Raw genomic sequence first — 23,529 nt, 5'->3', positions numbered from 1 at the left:
GCCACTGCCAGGCATTCTGCTGGGTGCTTCTAAAATACAATCTCATCTACTCTTCATTACAGCCTTATGTGGTGTGTTGTATTCCCATTTTACAGATAAGAAAATAAGGCTTAGTTCAGTTCACTCAGGCAGAAAAGGGCAGAGGATATGTGACCGTGGTTGATCTGACCCTCCAACTTTCCTTCAGGCCTGGCCTACCAAAGTATCAGGTTTAACAAAACCTCTGCCTTCAAAATGGCTATGCATTCCAGTCAGGGGAGCCTGGTTTTCACGATGTGGGCTTTGCGAGATCCTGCAGCTCCATATTTCTCTAACATCCCTCTCTGCCAGCATCCCTCCTCTCCTTTCATTTCTACTCCCTGCAGGAAAGCCCACATCTCAATGAGTCAGGACTCCTCTGCTGAGCTGTGTTCCAGAGACACCATAATCCTTCTAGGCAGGTGTGAGAAGAAGTCTGTTTGCCTCCAGTATGGACATTCCTGGAATGGACCCATTCAGAAACCTACCAACTACATATTTCAGACATTTAGTCGGGGAGTCAGTGAAATTTTATAATCTTGATGATCTTAATTATATCTGAAAATATCTATGATGTACTTTTTCAAGCACTCAAAACTTGCTGCTGCCGCCCATATAGTCCAGTGACGTCTGGAGTTTGAAAAGACCTGGGGTTTGGGAGAGTCCAAAAAAAAAAAAGGGGTATAGCCTAGGCATTACTGACATTTTGGGCTGGATAATTCTTTGTGGTGGGGCTGTTCTGTTCACTGTAGAATATTTAGCAACATCCTTGGCTTCCAACCACTATGTTCAATAGCCCCCTTCCGAGTTGTGACAACCAAAAACGTCTCTGGACGTCACAAAACATCCATCCCTTGGGGGAGCGAAATCGCCCTTGGATAAGAACCGTTGGTACAGCCCGATCCTGCAAGGCTGGTCTGAATAAACTGCCACTGAAGGCACCACCTTCCCCTGCTCCTTGAAGGAACACACGAGTTCTCTCTAAGCACCACACACGCTTGGGAATCGTGCGTCACAGAGCTGATGCCACCGGGCTTGGGAAGTTGGGAGGCAGGTGGGGGAAGGAGCAGGTAGAATAGAAGAGGCAAGAAAAGACAATGGAAAAGCTTTTAGAAACAAGAAAGGTTTATTTAGCAAAAGCCACTAGACTAGTGACAACATCCAGGGAGTAAGTGCACTTACATGAACAGAATCTTTTCCCAGAGAGTTGATCCAACAGAGTTAATGCTACACAGTTTTAGGAAGTAGAGGGCTCAGGGGGAGGGGGCAAAGTGGGAGAAAGCAGTCAGGCAAAGAGAACATAAAAGGAATACAACCCCTAAATGAGAGTTGAGAGAAGTGAGGCTATGAAGAGGCTTTATAGACAGCATTGGTATAAGCAGGAATATGATTTTCAGTCCCAATATACAGTCCATCCTGTGCAGAGTTCTTTCCTGGCTCCGCAACTGTGGGAGCCTTGTGTACCCAAGAGTCTGCTGGCACCCAGGAAAGGCTGGGGCAGGTACAGTAAGGGAGGCGCCCCTGGTGTCCACTTGGCCTCCATACAGGGCAGAGGAAAAGGATGAAAAAGAGGGCGGCAGGAGTTGAGTTAGCAGAGCAAGAAGCAAGGAGACAGGAGGACAGGGTGACATTGCTCGGAGATCAGGTCTGCAACATTCCCTTTCCTGCCCAGTGGCTGGTGACCCTTCAAGGCCCCTAGATCTGTCCTTTGTCTCCTTCACCTCCAACACACCTAGTGCGCACTGGTGTGGGTCACACTGAGGAGGATGCCAACACACAAACCAGTGCTCCAGGGAGGGCCTGAACTGGGGAAAGAATGGGGCCGAGGTGGGTGGAAACCACTGTGGGGCACCCCGAGGGCAAGGGTCTTAAATGGGTCCCAAGTCAGCGGTACATAGAACTAGTCTCTCCAATTCTTCAATCTGTCCACCGTCTCCTTTCTTCCTTCCCTTGGCAAGGTTTTCAAGACCCTTTTAGAAACTATCCCCCCCACCCACTCTTCTCCCCAACCCAAAGAAGCCTTCTCCTACCACATTCCACACACCTAATCCACTGGCCTCTGGCTTTGTCCTCAGCCCCTGCTTGCAGGCAGTGGGCCTGGAGAAGCCAGACCTTCCATTCCCCTGAACACCCCAAATTCTAATGAGCTAAGAGGTCCCACACTCAAGGAAGCCCGCGTAGGATTTTGTAAGCTAGCTAGAGAGGCTCAGCCAAACCAGACTCCTAACCTCTCTCCTTTGATTTCATGGTTCTTCCTTCCCTTGTGTATCTGGACCTACTACCAATGATTAATTAGAAAGCATAACAAAAACAGGACCACCTCTCTCCAACCAAATGCACATTAGGAAAGAACACAAATCTACTGTTGATTCAAACACCCTGGAGATTCCCATTCTCTTCTCTCTGGTCACTTCTCACAAGCCTATGCACACATATACACCTTCCTTCACACGTGTGTGTCAATGCCAGCACACGTGTACACACATGCACACACACACACACCCGTCCCATTCCACTGACACCCTCGTGCACCAAGGAAGGCTAACACAAAGCTACATTTACTTCCTTAATTTGGACTTTCTGGTCTAGAAGAAATCCAACTGTAGCTATAAGAAAAGATCTGCACTTCCATTTCTATATTTTATAAAGCCAAGTTAGGCTTGAAGAACTCAGTTTTGCAACCACATCCTTACCGATTGATCCCCAAATAATATTGCAGTCTGGGTCTGTGGTTTGCTGTCCAAGATAAAGACTTATTTCCCCAACACTTGGCACTAGCATATCTCAACTCTCTCTTTAGGCACCTTTAAATCTGTTAACAGCCACTTAGGGCCTTATTGGAACCAAGGACAAGTAAGCTAGCCCTCCCTGCCCCAATCAGCTCACTGTACCAGGTGGTAATCTCTAGGCCTAAATGGTAAAAGAGAATTGCACCTGGCACTTTTTACAGGTGTGCTCAAGGCATGCACCCACAGGGAGACAGGTCAAGGGCAAAGTGACTATCGTCTCTGACTTAAGTGGCAGTGATTCTGAAGAGTGGACTTGAGCGGTCTCAGCTACCAGTCTATGTTTGCTTTTTTTTTTTTTTTTTTTTTGCAGTAAAAACTGACCACTACTGCCCAGTGCAAGGGACAGGTTGAGAGGTAAGGCAGGGGGCTCCAGATCTCTGAGGCTTTTATAGAGGCAAGAGTGCTACAAAAGCTTCAGCTGGCACAGCCCCTGAGGCAGGACACAGGGGAGAGAGGGCAGCTTTCCAGCCTCCATGTGGATGAGCTGGACTTGCAGGCAGGAGGTGGGCAGGGCATCCGCATTGAGGAATCAGACCTAAGTGATCTGGGGCAGGCAAGAGGTTGTCCTCCCCACGGGCTTTCACGGCAATGACAGTAAACTCCCAGTCTCCCTCAGTAACAACACCTGAAGCCCACCTAGAGAAAATGATTGGATCCAATTCATCTGAAAGCTTGTCCCCGCAATGTGATACATCCCAATTCCACGTTCACACTGAAAGGACTATCCTGTCTTTCAGCCTAGAGCGTTCGACCTCTACAATCTTTGCAAAGGCCTAGAGAAGGAATTCCTCCCACGAAGGTCAGGGGAGAGTTAGGCAACTGGTAGCATCCTGATATCCAAACACAAAGTACCTGAGAAGGTACCGATGGCTTCCCTTTATAGTCGGGACCACAGAAGTGGGGGGGGGGGTTGTGAGGGGACATCACACGACAGAGCAGGGGAGCCTGATGATGCAGCGGGCAGGGAGCAGGTCCTTCAGCAGCCTGGTGGTCCTCAAGAGGGACCCTCTCCCAAGCCATGGGCTCTGAGAGGCCCCTTGCCCAACCACCGCCCACCCAGGAGTCACAAGCAGGAGGGAGGACCTGATTCACTTCTGGGAATCCAATGTCTTCCCCACTTGACCCTCCAAAGCGAAACCCTAATCCTTTTCTGAAACTGTAAACGCTTCGGGGCCCCTGGGTATCCTCAGCAGTGCGCATGCGCCGGCAGCCCCTACCCGGGCAGCAACCAGACTTGGCCCTCCACACCTCGGCCACGGCCTCCGCCTGCTAGCACCACAGCACCTACACGGCGATCTCATCGTCCAGGCTGTCGCCCAGCTCCTGCCTCTGCAGGACGTTCCGCAGGCGGGGCAGCTCCTCCCGGGACCACGAGTCACGTTCCTCGCTCTCGTCCGTGTTGGATTCGTACTCCGACGCGATGCCTGACTCTCGGAACTTGATGAGCTCCAGGCTGCCCAGCAGCGGCTCACCCTGAGCAGGGGGCGGGGTGTCCTCGGGCGGGAGAAAGCGGAAGCACTCCAGCTTCACCAAGCAGTCGCGCCTACCTAAGGGGCTGCCCACTGGGTGGGCGAAGTCGGCCAAGCCCGCGCCCAGGGGCGGCGAGTGCAGGTCCTCTGGCTTCGGGGTCGTGGGGTCACAGAGCACGGGAAGAGCTCCAGAGCGGAAGGTGATCTCCAGCAAGCTATCCTGGGAGCCCACTGGATGGGGGGGAGGAGAAGAGGGGGAGGGGGCGACATTAGCAAGGTGGTTGGTCTGGAAGCCACCGCTGGCCCACCCAGGTCCCTGGCCAGTTGAGCGAACCCTCACAGGGGCTCTTCAGCCCTTCCTTCCACCCCACACAGCACAGACATGCCAGGCTGAAGGGGAGGAGCTCAGGGGAGGTGGTAAAGGCAGGGCAACGACAAACACATGATCAGCTGGTGAGGCCCTGGATGCCTTGAATGGGGTGTGTGGTAGGAAAAAGCTACAAACTGAAGAGCTACCTTAAAAGCATGTAGTAACACTTGGTGCAACCTTGTAAACTGGCATTAATTAGAATACAACAGGGCCGTGATAAACAAAAATAAAAATCCAGAGAGGCTTTCAGAGTGGTGAAGTACAGTGGTTCCCCATCCATAACTTTGGGCCACTTTAAAAACACAGAGTTATCAGCCCTGCCCCAGATCTACCAATGCAGAACCTCTGTGGGTTGGATCTGGGAATCTCCATTTTTTAAAAAGCTCACGGGATAGTTTGGGAGAACTACTGGTATAACAGGGAAAGCATTAGACCTGGGTTTGAATCTTGGCTCCACACTTTGCTAGTCCTGAAACTGTGGGCTGGTTACTTAACCTGAGTCCGTTTCCTCGTCTGTAAAATGGGCACACCACCACCTACCACTATAGGGATTAAATGAGATTATGTATATGATCAATGGATATCGGTCCACAGCCAGTGTACACTCAGAGCAGCAGACAACCCAGAGACAAGCTCAGGAGGAAGGAATGGAGACACACTGTCTTCTAGTACTTCTCAGTGCAGCCTGGGGGTGGCTGGGCGTAGAAGCAGGCATCTCAGGCTGGGAGCCAGGCAACCTCTGCCACTAACCAGCAGAGCTAGCTGGCCACAGTTACTCCTCTGCCTTATCCATTAAATAGACGGACTGCTGCCAGCCTTTTCTATGCTGCCGAGTTGTGAAATAGTACAGGGAGAGTAAACTACTAAACAGTTCGATGTCTCCTGCAGAGCTCACAGAGAGCACGATTCACAACAGGTGCTCAGCGTGTTTCGACTGGAAAAGCCCTCTGAGAAAGAAACGGGCAGCCCTGCCTTACGTGTAAAGAGCCCGGGCCCCAATCGAGGAGAGGCTGGGTGAACATGTGGTCGTGACTCCCGGGGACTTTCAAGGTCAAGTCTGGGCACTGGGCTAGAAGGCAGCCAAGGCCCTCTCTGGCCCTGCCCTTTTGTAATTCCATGAAATGTACGGATGGGACAAACAGAGCTGCCTTTGTTTTCTGCTGGGATACTAGGTCAGGTCAGGGGCCCAATAAAGCACCACCAAAAAGCTTTAGGGAAGAGAACATGTGGTTCCAGAGCTTCCACATGGAGGTGAGGCTGGGCAGGGCCCTGGCTTACTGGCGTTCTGTCCCGACAGCTTCAGCTCCAGCTCCTGCACCTGCTTCACCAGCAGAGAGATGTGCTGAAGCATGTCCTTGTTCTGTAGCAGGAGCTGGTGCACGCGAGCCTGGGCCTCCAGCCGCGCTGCAGCCTCAGCAGCCAGCTGGTCCTTCAGCAAGTGAACCTGCAGGGGAGGAGGAGGCAGAGAAGACAGCGAGAAGACAGGACAGAGAGAAGAGAGGCACGTGAATGCAAATGCGAGTCACTGGTGGACGGCCAGGACCAGAGACACCTTCCAGGTTCAATTCAAGACAAAGAAGCCCTGCCCCGGGCAAAATGGGAACCCGGGTTTGCAATTCAGAGGAGAAGCCGAAAGAAGCTGCTCGCTGGCTCTCTGTCCTGAGTGAGGGCCATGATGTGTCACTCATGTACAACTCAGAGCCCCACACCACGGGCCAAAGGTAGGAAAGAGTTGGGCCCCAGACCCTGCCCCCTGCTCCATCCCTGTCGGAACTCCTTTGACAGCTAACATATTACTGCTGTGCTGAGGCAGGTACGTTTTTCTTATCTTGTCTTTTAAAAAACGAAACCAAAAACTGATATACTGACCCACTAGCTAAGAACAGTGTCACAGTAAACCCCCTGCAATCTTCCCTCTCCCCTTCCTCGCATCCAAATACCGTGAGAAATAGGAAGCCCTACACATGGCCTTTCTAAGTCAGTGAAATGGCTGTAATGGTCTGTGTTTCCACATCTGTGGGTGGGTGTCAGCTTCCTTCCCTGACCTTCCATTCCCTTTTTATTTCCCAGGGCGCCTGGGAGCATGCTTCATACCTGGCAAATGTCAAACGTTTGCTGACTGACTAATAACAGGGCCTCATCCAGCAACCCCGGCAGGGCTGAGGTAAACAGCTTTACAGAGACGCCCTCTATGAGAAGAGGGGGACCCTCAACAGCTCTCGCCTTCTCTCTGTAGAGCACCTGGCAATGGCATACCCTGAATGCTCAGGGCCCAGTAGGGTCTGCTCCTCGGGTGCAATCTGGGTGTGGGGATACAATTCAGTGGGAAGAGAGGTGGGGTGATTCTGTCAGGACCCTGGTTTGAAGAAACTGAGTCACAAGACGATGACAATATTTACACATATGTGATTTTTCTGCTAAGAAGTGGATAGAGGGGTCTCTAGGAGGGTTTCTGAAGGTCCCTGAATAAGCAGAGCTGATGAATTTGGTGGCCTGGACCAAGGCAGCCTGTGGGAAAGAGGGTTTTCTTGAACCGAAAACATGGTGTGGATAAAGACACAGGGTCGGGGTGAGCAGGGTGGGAGAGCTGGAACCCGGAGCAGAGGAGAGAGAAGGAAGGAACTGGAAAAGCCAATTCTCTGGCTCGGACAACAAATGCTCTGGATTTCTCAAGAGCAATCTGCTCCAAAGAGATTCACGTTCTATCAGGGAGTAAAAGACCCTGTCCACCCCACCGTCTGGCCAAGCCTGACCCAGGGTCCTGCCAGCCCAGTGTCTGCCCTCCCAGCAGCCAGCACTCGGAGATCATACTGTTGGATGCAGTGGCTGCTTCCCCCGCTGCCCGGATTTAAGGACCTGATCCTGCAGTTGGCTCTGCTTCTAAGTGGGGCCACTAATGAGATTAGTTGCCACTTTCCATTCGTGGCTCCCAAGGTGAGGCCATCTTTCCCTCGGCGGGGAGGGGGGGGAGGATGCCTAAGGAATCTAAAGTAAATCTGTCCTCCACCAGGTGCTGCTAAGGACAGAACTGATATTTTGGTCCAGAAATCAGCCTCATTTGTTGCCTCAGATAATCAAAAGAGAGATCTAGAGAAGGGTGAGAACAGAGAAAAGAGTGGCAATAGTATTTCAATCTGGAATATCAGATGGTGGATGGCTATTAAGCCTCTATCTTCCTCGGAAACTGAGGCATGGAGGTAGTTCACCCGAGAGTTCCCAAGATCCTGTTGCTTCTGAGAAACAGGACAGTTGCTGTGGGAAGCCCACCCCCAGAAGGGCCCCCAGAGGAAAGGCCAACCTTAACCTTCTATCTGCAAGTAATGTAACTTACTCCAACTAAGAGTATCATTGAAAGGAATGTACCGAGCAGACAGAATTGTTAATTATTCATTTTCTATTTTCTTTGGAACAAAACAGAAACATTAGGCATAAATGTGCAACAAAACTTTCAATGCATGTAAACAGAGAAAGTGGAGAACCCTGCCTACCACGAACTGGCATCTCTGGAGGTTTTCCTGCACACACGTGCTACAGACTCAGGCGCCTGAACCCTACATCTGAACATCCCAACAGAAGCTGGAACACTTGAGTCTGTTGGTTACTCCCTATGCAACTGCAGGTAATTCACTTCTACTTGGACCTCACTTTCTCCATCTTTCAACTGAGAGGGTTGGCTAGAGGCTCGGACAGTCTGTGATTTCACATCCAGGTGTATGTAGTGGTCAGTACCAGGGGCCATTCATTAAAGGCTCACTGAAGAACATCTCTAGATTTCCACTGGGAAGTCAGAGAATTAGGGCTGGGAACAAAAGAGGAATTCCCTCCTGCAGAAGCCAGGGGAAAAAAAATTGGAAGTTTCTTTTGCAGGTAACCATTCCAGTGGTGGAAGTACCATCAGTACATAAAAGACGACCCTGGCATCAAATGCTTTCATCACAAATCCACTGGCACTCAGCACCATGAAAAATGCTGTGTTTGAGTCCTCCTCGTGCCAGACTAAATGAGAATTTTAGCTTTGCAAACGTACTTATAACATTTCAGGCATTTTCAAACCCTGGGAATGAGAAAGCACACACGGCTGCCGCTGCCTAAACCCAGCGCTAAAGAGCCCTTCTGCTCCTGCAGCCGTCAAAACTGGCAGCAGGCATAAGGCTCCGACCTGTCGCTGCAGCAGTCTGCACACCACAGGAGAACCCAGACCAGGCCAAGCTGGGACAAAACAGCCAAGACTTTCTTTAAATTTGAGGCAATTTAATAGTCCCTGTGTTTTGCGTATGTGGGCCTGGCCCTGAAGCACCAAAATGAGGCACAGCATTATTTTCAGCCTTGGCTTGGGCGGTCAGCTACAGCTGTGTGCTCGCTTCCTCCATGGCACCACAGGAGCAGATAACACCGCCTCTTCCCTACCAGGTGGGACTCATTTGTACTCAGCACACTCTTAAAGCATCAGACACCTTTGGCAAAGGTAGGCCATATCAATTTCTGAAAAGGTAGGCGTTAGCTTGGCCTTTCCAGAGCTGTGTGGTCTTTGGCAATGACTTATTCTGGTCACACTCTAAGTCCGCGGGAGGGCCACGCCTGGAGGGCGGTGTCCGGTTCTGCATTCCTGCCGCAGCACTACAAGCGTAAGTTCGACCCTGTGCCCTCCAGCTCCGTGCCACTTCCCAAAACTCAGATACCCACCCTCAATCCACCCAGCAACACCAGACCACTGCCCACTGGCTCTCCAGCCTACTTGCCTGGACTCCAGCTCCTCCGCGAGAAGTGGGGGCAGGCCCAGGCTGAAGTTAGGGAGCGGCAGGCACATGGAAATGGCAGTGGAGAGAACCAGAGCGATTTGCCCACACACACACCGGACACACAAGCGGAGGCAGGCAGCGCTGTCTCAGCATGCACAAGGCAGGGACCTGGGCAGTGCACCCAGGGCGCTGGGGACTGGGGGAAGCCACAAGGCCAGATGCTAAATCTAGGGCCTCGGCGGGGTGTGGAGGGTTTTTAGCGCTGTTCCTCTAACTACGGCATACACAATTGCGAAGCATAAGTGACCAATCACTTGTCTCAGAACAAGTGCAAGTAGCAGCAGGTAGAGGAGAAATCTTTAAATAGCAATACTGAGCTGCAGTATAACATTTTCCCCATGAGCTAGGCCAGGAACTGGCAAACTGTGAAGGAGCCTGGCCCACTTAACCGTTGCCAGTCAGCCACAGCACCTGGATCAATTCTGGAACTATGTGGGCCCAGCCCGTGGCCATGCGGGCACCAGCTACATCCCAGCTTTGGTTCAAGGCTTGGCTATACTCTCTTTCGCACCCTTGAACTTCTGGTCCATCTAAAAGCAGGAAGCTAGTGCAGCCAGGCAAGCCTCATGCTGGGTCGGGAAAGTGGTCCAAAGGGCTTGGGGTTCACTATTTACACACTGATATCTAATCTAGAAATGCTTAAGAGGCAGCTGAGCGACACCTTTGCCTGGATACCTTTAAGGCCAGGACAGGCCCTTTCTAGGCCAGCTCTGAACCAATTTAGGGAGAGGCTGGGAGAGATCTTGAGGTCAGACCAAATCAGAATGCTGTGAAGGAGATCTAAGCCTAGTCCCAATGATAACAATAGAACCAGACTGGCCTGTGAGAATAAATGGGGGAGAGGGGCATAAATCATGCAACAAGGGACCCCAAGAGTGCACCTGTTTGCAAGAAACTGTCTTTATCCTTAGCTCTTCTCAGGAGCCACATAGGAGGACTTGGATGCCCCCAGAGCAAAGGAAAATATGTTCCCACTGAAGTGCTGAGATCACAGTATTACCCATTGGAATTCTGAGGACTGCTGGTAGTTTAACGAAGAAAGAAACCTTGCAGTTTGATGGCAGTAGAGTCTGACAGAACAAGTAAAAGCTGACCTCATACTGGACACTGTGCAGAGAAACCAAGTATGCCAGATTTGATATATTTTAAATGCATGAAAGATGTCAAGAAGACCTATCTATTAGTCCACCTATATATCTTATATCATTTATACTCAAAGATATGGAGACTAATAAAAAGCCCTTGGATCAAATGCTACAAAGAGAGTGGGAGAGGAACACACAGAGAAACCCGTAGCTGAAGGCTGGTTTAGGACTGAATCGGTCTGGGGGACAGGGGAGCTGAAAGCCAGTTGAGAGGTTACAATAATACAGCTGCTTCGTTCCCGGGCAGCAAAGAAAGGTGCAAACTGAAGAGACTGCTTATGAAGAAGGCAGAGAAGGGCAGAGGAGTCTGCTCCAGAAGCTCTCTGAAGACCTCAAGGTACTGTCTGACCTGAAGATTTTAGAAGTCTACGACCCTACCCCAAGTCATTTCATCCATGTGGGATACTGATGCACTCTGGTGGCCTTTCAATCATGTCACTTCCTGAACTGAGACTCAACCAGGACACCACCAACTATAATCAACAGATTCCAAGTGCAGGAGAGGCTGAGGGTGTCCAGCCTGTGGAAGTGGCTGGAACTGAGAGAGGCTCATCAAGTGAACTGCAAGCACCATGCTCTTCCCCTCTCCTAGCTTCACTGTCTTCAAGGACAGAGGCAATTAAAATAGGGCCAGGGCAGTGATGTCTGCTTGAGACACATGCTTGATTCTGGGCCAGAGGTTTCATCCTGACTGTGGGAGACTTACAGGTCTTGTGGCTTTGCCGAGTACGTTGTTAACTGCCACAACACTCTTCTTCTTGTGCAGACTATACATTTGCAAATAGCTTCTCTTTAGTATTAAGCAGTGAGTTCACGTTCAAATGCCTCTCGGATAATATTCATCATGAATATGCCTCAAGCCCATTCTTAGATAAATAATAACTGCTTGGCAATTGATATGCTGAAGGAGAAAAATATCACGGTTGGAGGATGGATTTATATTTAATGGGAAACTTTGGAAATGACATGAGTTGCTGAACGGCCCTGTGCTGCAGCACGCCGGCTTTCTGCTCCTGTCAGCCATCACACATGGAGGAGGGGATTCTCGGGACAGCCACTCCGTTAGTAACTAGAGGGGATGAACTGTGTTATCTGACAGAGGGCAATGATTTTTCCCCCAAATATAAGAAGCCATTAATGACATTCCTCCTCTTTGTTGCTGTTTTGGGAACACCTGCGAATCCTCCTAGAATTAGCACACATCCTTTTGGGTTCATGGTCTGGATTTTTAAAAAGGTTCAAATCCCTTGGAAGCAGTGCCCTACTGATTTTACTCTCTTGAAACCTGGCTGCAAAAGGCACCCATGAGGCTGGGCCTCAGGCACAGGTCAGGGTGAGACTGTTACAAAGAAGGTCTTTTCAAGACCCAAGTCATTGCATCATTTTGGTTAGGCTGCTGGATGCTTCCTCAAGGGGTATGTGTTGGAAAGGACGGCTCCGCCTGGGTGATTCACTCCACACAAGGGTCATGAGAAGAGTAAGGAGAAGAAACGATGAGGATTGATAAGAGCTCCCTAGAGAAGTCTTCGTGTTCTCATTCAAGGACGCAGAAGGCCAGCCTGGTTGACCAGATGTAGAATGTCGATGCATAGAGCGGCCTTTCCCGATCTCTCAACAACTCTCCAAACCCTGAAGACCCCACCCTCCTCCTCACTGTCTTCATCTACCCACCCAGGTCCTCACCCTGGCTGACTCTTAACACAGGATTCAGCCTGTAAATGGTACAAATGACTGTGTCTTCACTATTCCCCGATTGCCCGTAGAGAAGATGAAGCTCGGACTCACAAGTTCCAAGGGAGATGTGGACTACCATGCCCTCCACAGAAAGCAAGCGAAAGGGATCCCTGCTAAAAGCAGCAGGGAAATCAGCTCACCCCTCCTTTATAAAGCAGCAGCAGCGCAACACGTCTTCAGGGCTCAAACAGCACTTGGCTCCTGAAATCTAAGCCAAGTCTTCTCATTATGGCTCAAATACTATGCCTAAGTTCCTGTAAGTTAAATCCCAATATAATGAACTCCAGGCCAGTATGGTATCAAATTCTGCTTGGAGAAATCTTGAAAAAAAAAAAAATCCTTCCTGGAATGCGTAGGTGACTAACAGAGGCATGGAAACCCCTGTGGACAAGGTTTCCAGGGTGGTAGCTTCTGCAAGGGTGTTTGGGACAAATCCATACTTTCAACTCTTTTAAGAGTGGTATCACAAAGTCACATCTGTCCTGACTCCAGAGGCGTCCCATCCCACCCCAAACACCAGCAAATGAAGGTAGGAAAGGAAGGGTGAAATTATGTGCATCTTGTTCCTTAGTAAGTTCAAATCATTATCCAACAACATCCAGCCAAGCCAGCCAAGCCCAACTCAGAGCAGGGGGTACACGGGAAGCCAAGACGCTTCTTCCCATTTCAACCGTGTCCCCCATCTCTCCCCTCCCTGCCGCCCCCATTCCTCAACAAGCAACGACCCAACAGCGGGAGCCATCCCTCATAGCTCGCTAGGTTGTAAACCTGCCCTATGCCCCTCGCTAAGGAAGGCGCGTCAAGCCCATGAGAGTGGAGCCTGCGAAGTAGGGAGGAGGCTGAGGAGAACCTGGGCCACAGCCACTTGTGTCTGTTGCTGCTGCTGCTGGAGGAGCTGCTGGAGGAGCTGCATCTGGTGCTGGGTGGACAGCGGCGTGCCCGCGCCCAAGCCCGAGGGCTTCGAGGAAGAAGAGGGAAGGAGCATCCTGGGCGAGGCTGTCAGCATGGGCTCCTGGGGGCGGGGTGAGACCTGGCGGAGAAGAGGAAACACGGCGTGACCCTGGGCAGGCGCCACCTTTAGGGGCCTCACTCTGCCTTTAATACATACAGCATGTAGGAGGGTGGGGTGAAATGGCCCGCTTTTAACCAAGAGCTGGAAAGGCTACGTCTTCAGTGGAAATGTGGACAGACCCCCACAGAGGAGATGATGATCTGACAGCCTGGGCTGGGACCACAGAGTCAGAAAACCCCATTTGGACACCTGAGTTACTGATGCCATGTGATGGGAGACCAAGCAGCTGAGATAATCCCATCTCTTGCCCATAGCTTCCAACTATACCATGTTGTTGAGCTACCTGAGGTTCTGGACTTAGAGGGATCTGTCTCTATGAAAGATAGCTACCTACCACCCCATTATGAGGTGGCTTCTACCTTCACTTTGTTGTGTTCTTAGAGCTCCCTCTTCCAGGCTTTGCAGGGTTCTCCTGAGCTGGCCACACGTGAGGGGGGTGCTCCAGCCCAGCACGGCCTCCTCTCACAGTGAGAGCCACCAGGGAAGAAAGTCGGGACACAGATAGTGGTCTGGAGAGATCCTCTCTCTGAAAGGGGAAAGCAGTTTCCATTCCCTTCCCTCCTGTCTCCCTCCTGGTAGTTGGACACTTTATTAAGACGGTTTCTGTGAGCCAGAGAATTCAAGCGCAGGGTTGAATTTGATTTCTGGCAGCTCTGCTGCTGGTCCTTCTTCAGATGTGCAAGAGGAAGCACCCAGTGACAGAGGGCTTTTGCCAGTTGCAGAGTACAAATTGGGCACCAAAGAAGATATCAGGCAGACAATCTGGAACCATATTGCCCTTCAAACTAGACAGGTTTCTCCTTCTGATGAACTAGCCTAACGACTTCCACTTGAGAAAAGGCATTGCATGGTGAGGAAAGAGAGGCACTCCTGATACAGGGAACTGGCAGGGAATCTACAGGAAGGGCAATTTGTCAGTATTTTCCTCCTGTTGCGGGGGGGCGCGGCGGGGGTGTTGTTTTGTCTTTGGGTTGGAGGTTCTTAGTTTCTTAACCTGGATCCTGTCAGGAACTCCTTGAGGGCGTCCATCATCTCACCCGTAAGATACGAGGTTGAAATTGATGATGCCTGAGGTGGTCTGGCAGTTTCTAACCTCCAAGGGGCCAATCTCCAGCCTCCCCAGGAGCATCAAAGGCACACAACTGCTAGCTGCAGGCAGAGGCAGCCCTAACTCACTTGGCTCCTTCAGCTAAGCCCCCGGGGATCATGTCACATCATGCAAGGATTAGCCATGCACAGGTATTGTGCAGCGACAAGGTGCCATTAAAGGTGGGGCTTCCACTGAGAAGAAGGGGACCGAGTGCTGATGGGACCCTGGAGGGTGGCGCGCATCAGGAATGAGCTCTGTGGCATCCTGACACGCAGCAGCGGCTAGCATCAACACACAGGGACTGAATCTTTAGAAGTTAGGCCCCTCTGAAAGGAAGTAAAACATGCTCTGGAACCACCACCATGCTGGGGAGCGCCTCACTCTAAAGGTGACCCAGCAGGGGCTAAGAGGTGACTGACGGTGGCTGAGGCTGTGACACAGACTGCTCTGGGAGGTGATATGCGTGCAGACCACCTGGGTGGGCCACCTCCGGCTTACCTTGGAGTCTGTGTGGGAGCCTCCTTCCTTCCCTACCGCATCGAGGTCAGTCACACCTCGGCTGAATTCCAGGGCATCATTCCCTGGGAGCGGGGCCTCAACTGCGTCGATGTCCGTCTCCTCTGCGGTGGCCGTGGAGGCCCTCTCAGTTCCGGTGAGCTGGCGGCCTACAGGGACAACAGAGAGGGCAGGGAAGGGAACAGCCACACTAAGAACAGCGTCGTGGGCTTCCCTGGTGGCGCAGTGGTTGAGAGTCCGCCTGCCGATGCAGGGGACACGGGTTCGTGCCCCGGGCCGGGAAGATCCCACATGCCGCGGCGCGGCTGGGCCCGTGAGCCATGGCCGCTGAGCCTGCGCGTCTGGAGCCTGTGCTCCGCAACGGGAGAGGCCACACAACTCTGAGAGGTCTGCGTACCGCAAAAAAAAAAAAAAAAAAAAACAGCATCCTACTTTCCCAACACTTCAGTTTTCAGCCGTGGCATGCCCAGGGATGCCACTGGCTTTGTAACATTTTCACATATCTTTTCACTCAAGTCCATTGAATTTCCAATCCAATAAGATGTTCTCATTTTAATATCCTTTTAAAGTCCAGAAACAAAGACAACATTTCCTCAAGCCTGCACATGACTGCTTTGCCAGACTGGCATGATGTTTATGTTGACAGGACGTGGGGACCCTGGAAGAAAGGGATGACAGTCATCTCGACCTCATCCAAACTCAGGAGTGGAAACAGCCCAGGGAAAGAACCCTGAACTGGGTGTCCAGAGATGTAGGAGTTTCCCCCACCATGCTCCTAACGGGCTGTCAGATAAGGGGTACATCACCTCACTCCCTGGGCCCCAGTTCCTTCAACTATACAGTGGAGGCTGAGTTAGGTGGGTGGGAGGGTTGCAGGCCTGAAAAATAAGGACAAGGAGATCCGAGGCCCCATCCCACACAGTACATCAGTCTCCCATCCTCAGAGCCTGCCTCTGACCGTCCCCCAGGAGCAGAAGCTAGGGAAGGGCCCTGGAGAAGGCGGCAGTGGCAGAGGAGAGACAGGTGGCTGGTTTTCATGCCTTGTCTTGTCTATTTCCCACTTGCCCCTTCCTACTGAAGACAGTGACCGGGTCTTTGATCACATGCTCAGCACGTGTATGAAATTCCTACTGTTTCTTATTTTTCTTCATTCCCTGTTCCTCTCTCTTTCCTGGGCTCTATAAAAACACCTGGCAATTCTCAGGCATTTCCCAGGAAACATTTTTTTCTCTACATTTGGGATTAGGTTCATCACTACTGTCTTCAAATAAAACTTCTTAAAAGGCTTCAGAGACCAAGCACCAATTGTAAAACTGCACAGGCTAATGTTAGTAGCAAGTATGAAGAGTTGATTCCCTAACCCTAAGGCCAACCCAGGGAGCCAGGCTTTGGTCATCTGAGGGCCTGCCTTGTAGAACCAATAGTTCTAACAAGTCTTCTCATGCAAACCCGTACGAGTCATCGGGGGAAGCACGGCGGTATTTAGAAAGCCAACAGTGTGCTTGGTTTTCCTCCTGGCTGCTCTGGGAGCTGGGAGACGGACTGCTAAGGGTTGCAATGGCATGTAACAGAAAGGAGGGCCCTGGACCATGACCTGGCAGGGCAGCTCTCCTGCTCCTTTGTAAACCAGCCGGCAGGAGCACAGGGAGTGGGCTGCTTTCTACCACCTCCTGCACCCAGAAGTGACCTTCTTGACGATGAAGAGGTTGATCCTGTGAGAGGGAGGCCGACGGATAACTCGTGACTATTTCTTAGTAGGTGGATGGTGTTGGGAACTGAGCATCTGATTCTCCTTGCCTGCAGAGGAGTGAGCAGGGTGAACTGGGCCTGCGTCTGAGGAGAGATTTCCATCAGTCATCAGGAGGGACTGGCTCCTACAGCACCAGGCATCCATCTGTCAGTGCACTTAATTAGCACACGATAGCAACTGTGCCCTTCTGGTCTTGAGACCAAGGGTGTATTTCATTCATGTCTCCCAAGGATCTGGCACAGAGAAGGTGTTCAGTAAACACTAACAAAGGCAACAGTGTCACGACAGGGTAGCAGAACGGGGAAGTGGGCTATAAGAGGAGGCTGCCCCTCATCCCTGGAGATCCTAATGACGAGAACTAAGCAGCCCTCCAGAGGGTCTGGAGATGCCCAGGCCAGGAGCCCAGAAGGGATTGGAAAATCTCTTAGGTTCTAGCTCTGCTTCTGGGGGAGTCATTAAAACACAAACTTCTCAGCCATTCTCTTTGTACTAGTGGAGTTTTCAAACCAAGCCTGACGTACATGAAGTCACCAACTATGGGACTGCTTTTTGAGAGACTTCCTGCCACTCAGTGGGCTCTTTGATGATCACATTTGGAGTCTTATAGATTTAGTACAGCTAACAGGCAGAGAGTACAAGCATACCTATTTTACTGCCCTTTACAGATATTTCATTTTTACAAATTGAAGGTTTGTGGCAAACCTGCATTGAGCAAGTCTACTGGCACCATTTTTCCAACAGCATTTGCTTACTTTGTGTCTGTGTCACATTTTGGTAATTCTCACAGTATTTCAAACTTTCTCATTATTTGTTATTAGGTGCTATTCATTATTTGTTATGATGATCTGTGATCACTGATCTTTGCTTATAATTATTTGGGGGCACCATAAACTGTACTCATATAAGACAGTGAACTTAATGTGTTCTGACTGCTTCACTTGCCAGCCACTCCCACCCCCCACGCACCCTGCCCATCTCTCTTCCTTTCCTTGGGCCTCCCTATTCTCTAAGACACAACAATATTGAAATTAAGCCAATTAATAACCTTACACTGGCCTCAAGTGTTCAAGTGAAAGGAAGAGTCACATGTCTCTCATCTTAAATCAAAAGCTAGATATGATTAAGCTTAGTAAGGAAGGCATGTTGAAAGCCAAAATAGGTCAAAAGCAAGGCCTCTTGCAACAGTTAGCCAAGTTGTGAATGCCTAACCCAGAGCAAGGCCCTAACTCTCTTAAATTCTATGAAGGCTAAGAGAAAGTAGGAAGCTACAGGAGAAAAGTTTGAAGCTAGCAGAGGTTGGTTCATGAGGTTTAAGGAAAGAAGCCATAACCATAACGAAAAAGTGCAAGGTGAAGCTGCAAGTGCTGATGTAGAAGCTGCAGCAAGTGGCCCAGAAGATCTAGCTAAGATCATTAATGAAGGTGTCTACACTAAACAACAGATTTTCCATGTAGAGGAAACAGCCTTATATTGGGAACATGCTGTCATTCAGGACTTTCATAGCTAGAGAGGAGAAGTCAATGCCTGCCTTCAAAGCTTCGAAGGACAGGCTGACGCTCTTTAGGAGCTAATATAGCCAGTGACTTCAACTTGAAGTTGAAGCCAATGTTTATTTACCACTCCGAAAATCCTAGGGCCCTTAAGAATTATGCTAAATCTACTCTGCCTGTGCCCTACAAATGGAACAACAAGGCCTGGATGACAGCACATCTGTCGACAACATGGTTTACTGAATATTTTAAGACCACTGTTGAGACCTACTGCTCAGAGAAAAAGATTCTTTTCAAATTATTACTGCTCATTGACAATGCACCTAGTCACCCAAGAGCTCTGATGGAGAGGTACAATGAGATTAATGTTGTTTTCATGCCTGCTAGCACAGCATCCATTCTGTAGCCCATGGATCAAGGAGTAATTTCAACTTTCAAGTCTTATTATTTAGGAAATACATTTCATAAGGCTATAGCTGCCATAAATAGCAATTCTCCTGATGGATCTGGGAAAAATAAATTGAAGATTTTCTGGAAAAGACGCACCATTCTAGACACCATTAAGAGCAGCCGTGATCCATGGGAAGAGGCCAAAATGTCAACATGAACAGGATTTTGGAAGAAGTTGATCCCAACCTTTATGGATGACTCTGAGGGGTTCAAGACTTCAGTGGAGGAAATAACTGCAGATGTGGTGCAAACAGCAAGAGAACTAGCATTAGAAGGGGAGCCTGAAGATGTGACTGAATTGCTGCAATGTCATGATAAAACGTGAACAGATGAGGAACTGCTTCGTATGGATAAGCAAAGAAAGTGGTTTCTTGAGATGGAATCTACTTCTGGCAAAGATGTGTAAAGACTGTTGAAATGCCAACAAAGCATCTAGAATATTACATAAACTTAGTTGATAAAGCAGTGGCGGGGTTTGAGAGGATTGACTCCAATTTTGAAAGAAGTTTTACTGTGGGTAAAATGCTATAAAACAGCATTGCCTGCTACAGAGAAATTGTTTGTGAAAGGAGCGTCAACCAATGTGGCCAACTTCACTGATGCCTTATTTTAAGAAATTGTCCCAGCTCCCCCCCGCCCTTAGCACCCACCACCCTAGTCAGTCAGCACCCATCAACACTGAGGCAAGACCCTCCACCAGCAAAAAGATTATGGTTTGCTCAGATGATAGTATTTGTTAGCAATGAAGTATTTTAAAAGTATGTACAGTTTTTTACATATAATACTATTGTACACTTTAATAGACTACAGTATAGTGTAAAGATAACTTTTATGTGCATTGGGAAACCAAAAACTCTGTGCTACTCGCTTTACTGCAATATTCATTTTATTGCTGTGGTCTGAAACTGAACTTGCGATATCTCCTAGGTATGACTGTATAGTAACAGATCTGTTAGAACCAGGGGGGTAAAGCTGGGGTAGAGAGAAAGAACAAGCTAGATGGAGGGATATTATTATTGTATGTGTGCCTGTTAGTGTATCAGATAACACAATATCTCGAGAAGGGACCCATAGCAAACAGTCTTCTTCAGGTCCTATCAGACAAGGGATAAAATCTGGTATTTGCAATGTTCCTGGTATCGACAAGCCCAAGGGACAAGAAATGATATGAAAATCTTCTGGTAAAACCAGGAAACTTACAGGATTGGGCACTATGGATTTCAAATTGTAATAGGGACAGGTAAGACTGAACTTGGGGTAGGGGGTGGTGCTTTTTAAACTGTTTATTTAAACTATACTGGATACATTGAATAGTCTCTAGACATATGCTGATTTCATTCATCTACTCAATAAGTATTTGTTAAGAGCCCTGTATACAAAAGAAATCTACTGGGCATAAAGATGAATACGCAAAATCTGTGCTTTCAATGCTTCCCCAGCCTGATGGAAGAAACAGACATAAACCACAGATGCAGCACGAGGCTGTATCACCTATGAGGGAGCTATCCAGGGTGCAGGACAACAGAAGAGGAACATCTAAGTCAGGCGGGTATTAGAGAAGCCTGTGCAGAGGGGAAACACCTCCTGAGGAAGGAGTACCAGCTAAGTCAGGTGAAGAAGCAGGCAGAGGGGAGGGGAGGCCATGGGAGGCCATGGAAGGCACTCTAGGCAGAGGGCAAGGCAGGGGCAAAGACACAGAGGTACAGAAATCCACAGCATGGTTGGAGACACTGCAAATGACTCTGCGGGAGGGACCTGACCAGGAAGAGTCAGGATCTGATCTTGAAGGAGGGAAAGCAGTTTAAGTAATACCAAAAGATTTTCATTTTTTTTCAAATTTCACCTAGGGATGATATGGAGGATAGATCTATAAGGGACAAGATAGAAAGCAATACTCTACGTGAGAAAGATGAGGGCTTAAGCTAAAGAGGTGGCATAAGACAGAACAGAGGGGACAAATCTGAAATACCTTCAGGGGCGCAGAAATCATAGGACTTGGTAACCAATTGTCTGTGGGCGGGGAAGGGGGAGGGAAAGAGGGAGAGAAGAGGAGATGGGGAGGGAGAGAGAGAGGAATACACGTAGAATGAGTTTTAAAACTCTGATTTAGGTGACTGAGTAGAGACTGGCATCCTTTAGGGAAAATTGAGGAGAAGGAGGATTGTGGATAAGAGAATGAAATTGTGAGAGTCTGTAGCAGCTAACTGGAGATATCCACTATTCATAAGTGGAGAGTTCAAGAAAAAGGTCTGGGCTGGAGTTAAAGCCATGGGCAGTCAAAAAAGAGCAAAGGGACCAATCCCAGGAGAAATCCCCACACCTGAGGGGTAGGTAAAAAGGAGGACCTACAAAGGATGCTGGAAAGCAGCTAGCGGAGAAAAAAGGAATGAGTGCGGGGTGGCGGTGGGGGGCCCCAGAAGCTGGGGAAGGGGAGTGCTTCATTCCCAGTGGTGCACACTGCAGACAAAGGCTGGTTCAATTTGCCGACTAGGTGGCCCTTCAGTGACCTGGACTGGTCGTTTCAGGAAGGACTGGCAGGCAGCAGACACCAGATCACTGGAGGTTGAAGGGCTAATGGCGAGGGTGGGGTAAAACATAGACAATGAGTATAAATGTGTCTCGCAAGAAGCTTGACTATGGAGAGGAAAGAGATAGGCTGGGGGAGATGCAGGGACAAGGAAGGTTTGATTTTTGGGTTTTTTTTTATGATGGAAAAGACTTGACCGTATCTATTTACAGTGGGGGGAAAAGTCAGCACAGTAGAAGATTCAGGTGATGATTTAGGAGAGAGAGCTGATGGCTCAGGGTTTAGGAAGAGGCGAGATGAGGGGAAAAGCAGAGGCAGTGAAAAGGTTAATCTCAGACAGGAGAAGAACATCGTCCATGAAGACGGAAACTGGGGATAAGGGAAAGGCGGAAGGACTGCTGAATGGCAAAGTAGCCTGGGGCCAAGTCTGGGGACCACAGATGTGTAATGGACCAGCGTCACAGGGCAAAATGGACAGGTACTGTTGGATGAATGCAGAACTTTTTACATGTCAATTATACCTCAAAATAAAATGGTTAAAAAAAAAGGATTATCAGTTCAGTCCAAAAGTACTTGAAATGGCCACTTTTTGCCTCAAAACTGCAACAGCAATAGCTTAAACTCAAATAGTGCTTACTATGTTCCAGGCACTAGTTTAAGGGATTTACATGTCTTAACTCATTTATCCTTATAACCACCCTGAGAGTTAGGCACTATTATTATCCCCATTTGACAGATAAAGAAACTGAGGCACATAGCTGGTAAGGCTGGAGCTGGGGCTCAAAGCCTGCCAGTCTGGCTCCAGGCTTGGTGCTTTTAACCATTGCACCACCTCGTCTCCCAACAGGCTCACTGCTTCCACCTGTAGTCTCAGCCACCCTGCTTTATCTTCTTCATTGCATCGACATCCCCAAAATGGTCTTGTTTGTCATCTGTTTGACCCCCCACCCCAACTTTCAGTGTGAGCTCCTCGCCAGCGGGAACCTTGTCTTGTTCACAGTATCCCCAGAATCGAGCCTGGCATATGCGGAAACTTGATAAACATCTGCTGAATGAAGGAAGGGAACTGAAACTAAGGAGAACCAAAGGATCAAGCAGTGGTGGCCTGATGAGATGGAAGAGCAGGGGTGGTGGGAGCGTGGAAGTGACACAAGGTCAGTGGTGTGCTTGCTTGAATAAGCCAGATGCCCAGGTCCAGCAGATGTAACAGGTACACAGTAAATACTCCTGAATCCACCGCTCACTGTCTAGACGGCAAGAGTTTTATTTTTAAGAAGCTCTAATCTCCAAAGGGCTCCAAGCCCTTCCCCACGTTGGATTGTCTGCTGCCGTGGGAAGAGGGACGCCTCCAGGGGAACGGGATCTCTCCCAGGAAACCCTCTCCAGGAGTCAAAGAAACTGCACAGGGCAAAGCAAGGCAAGCAGAACAGGGGCAGTGGCCCCACCTGGCTCTGAGCCCCGGGTACTGGCCAAGGGCAGCTGCTGCCAAAAGATACAAAAGATAAATCTCCCCCAGGGTAGGGAACGGTGGGAAGAATGAGGGAGGAAAGAAAGGCAGGCAGAGAAAGAGAGAGAGAGGCAGCACACACAGTGAAAGTGAGGACCTTCATTAAACGCACTCCCGAAACCCAGAAGGGAAAGGGCTGACAAGACATCAAAGAAGATAGCAAAGCCTCCGCACTTTCCAAGTCCTCCAGAGCAAACAAGTTTCCTCTGCATAACAAACGGCCTGCCTGGGGCAGCTCCACTGGAAAGATAAACACTGCATTAAATGAAAGCTCCCTAAATGTAGAAGCAAGATTCTTGTTAAAAGGAAAAGAAAACCTGCCAACCACCAGTTCCACTGTGGAGCTTCAAGGTGCCCCATTACAGAGAAAAATCCTAATGGAGTCAATAAACTCTTCTGGCTGAAGAATTTACGGAAAAAAGGAACGTGTTCCTAGCAGTTTATAGACAGTATGGAAGCAAGTGGGGCTGTAAAAGGGAAGTGACTACGGGGCTTGATAAGAAAATATTTCCCATCTCAGATCTGTAGAATTCCAAGCACTGATACTCAAAGTAGGTTTCACTTCACGGCAATGGCACTACACCGCATTCAGAGGGAACCTGATTAATCATTTAACGTGGATCTGTCATAAAATCATGGGACTTCAGAGATCTTCTTGTCCACTGCCCCCACTGCATAGATGGGGTCACGTAGTTGAGACTCTGAACTGGAGAACTGGCTAATAGCTAATGTGTATTTAGAGTGTATTACATGCTAGGTATGATGCTGATTTACATGCATTATCTCCCAACACCCAGCAGATA

At 49.4% G+C, this 23,529-nt stretch overlaps 1 protein-coding gene across 4 annotated transcripts in view; it reads right to left on the bottom strand.

Annotated features, from left to right (window-relative positions):
- C2H1orf226 (chromosome 2 C1orf226 homolog) overlaps window positions 1–23,529 on the bottom strand; it is a 309,368-nt gene that overhangs the window by 14,783 nt on the left and 271,056 nt on the right. For 3 of the 4 annotated variants that reach the window (XM_060090839.1, XM_060090840.1, XM_060090841.1), the window contains exons 7-10: window positions 14,985–15,151; window positions 13,175–13,354; window positions 5,925–6,090; window positions 4,355–4,507 (exon numbers count right to left, since the gene is read on the bottom strand). In XM_060090839.1, the coding sequence (XP_059946822.1) occupies window positions 4,355–4,507; window positions 5,925–6,090; window positions 13,175–13,354; window positions 14,985–15,151 (666 nt within the window). Of the gene's footprint in view, window positions 1–4,095; window positions 4,186–4,354; window positions 4,508–5,924; window positions 6,091–13,174; window positions 13,355–14,984; window positions 15,152–23,529 lie in introns of those variants that run through there. The other variant, XM_060090842.1, reaches the window with a different exon arrangement.

Source organism: Mesoplodon densirostris, chromosome 2 (assembly GCF_025265405.1).
Source record: "Mesoplodon densirostris isolate mMesDen1 chromosome 2, mMesDen1 primary haplotype, whole genome shotgun sequence".
In the NCBI taxonomy this organism is placed as follows: Eukaryota; Metazoa; Chordata; class Mammalia; order Artiodactyla; family Ziphiidae; genus Mesoplodon; species Mesoplodon densirostris.
The sequence above is the reverse complement of the archived record's forward strand: the minus strand, read 5'-3'. Positions and strand labels throughout refer to the sequence as shown.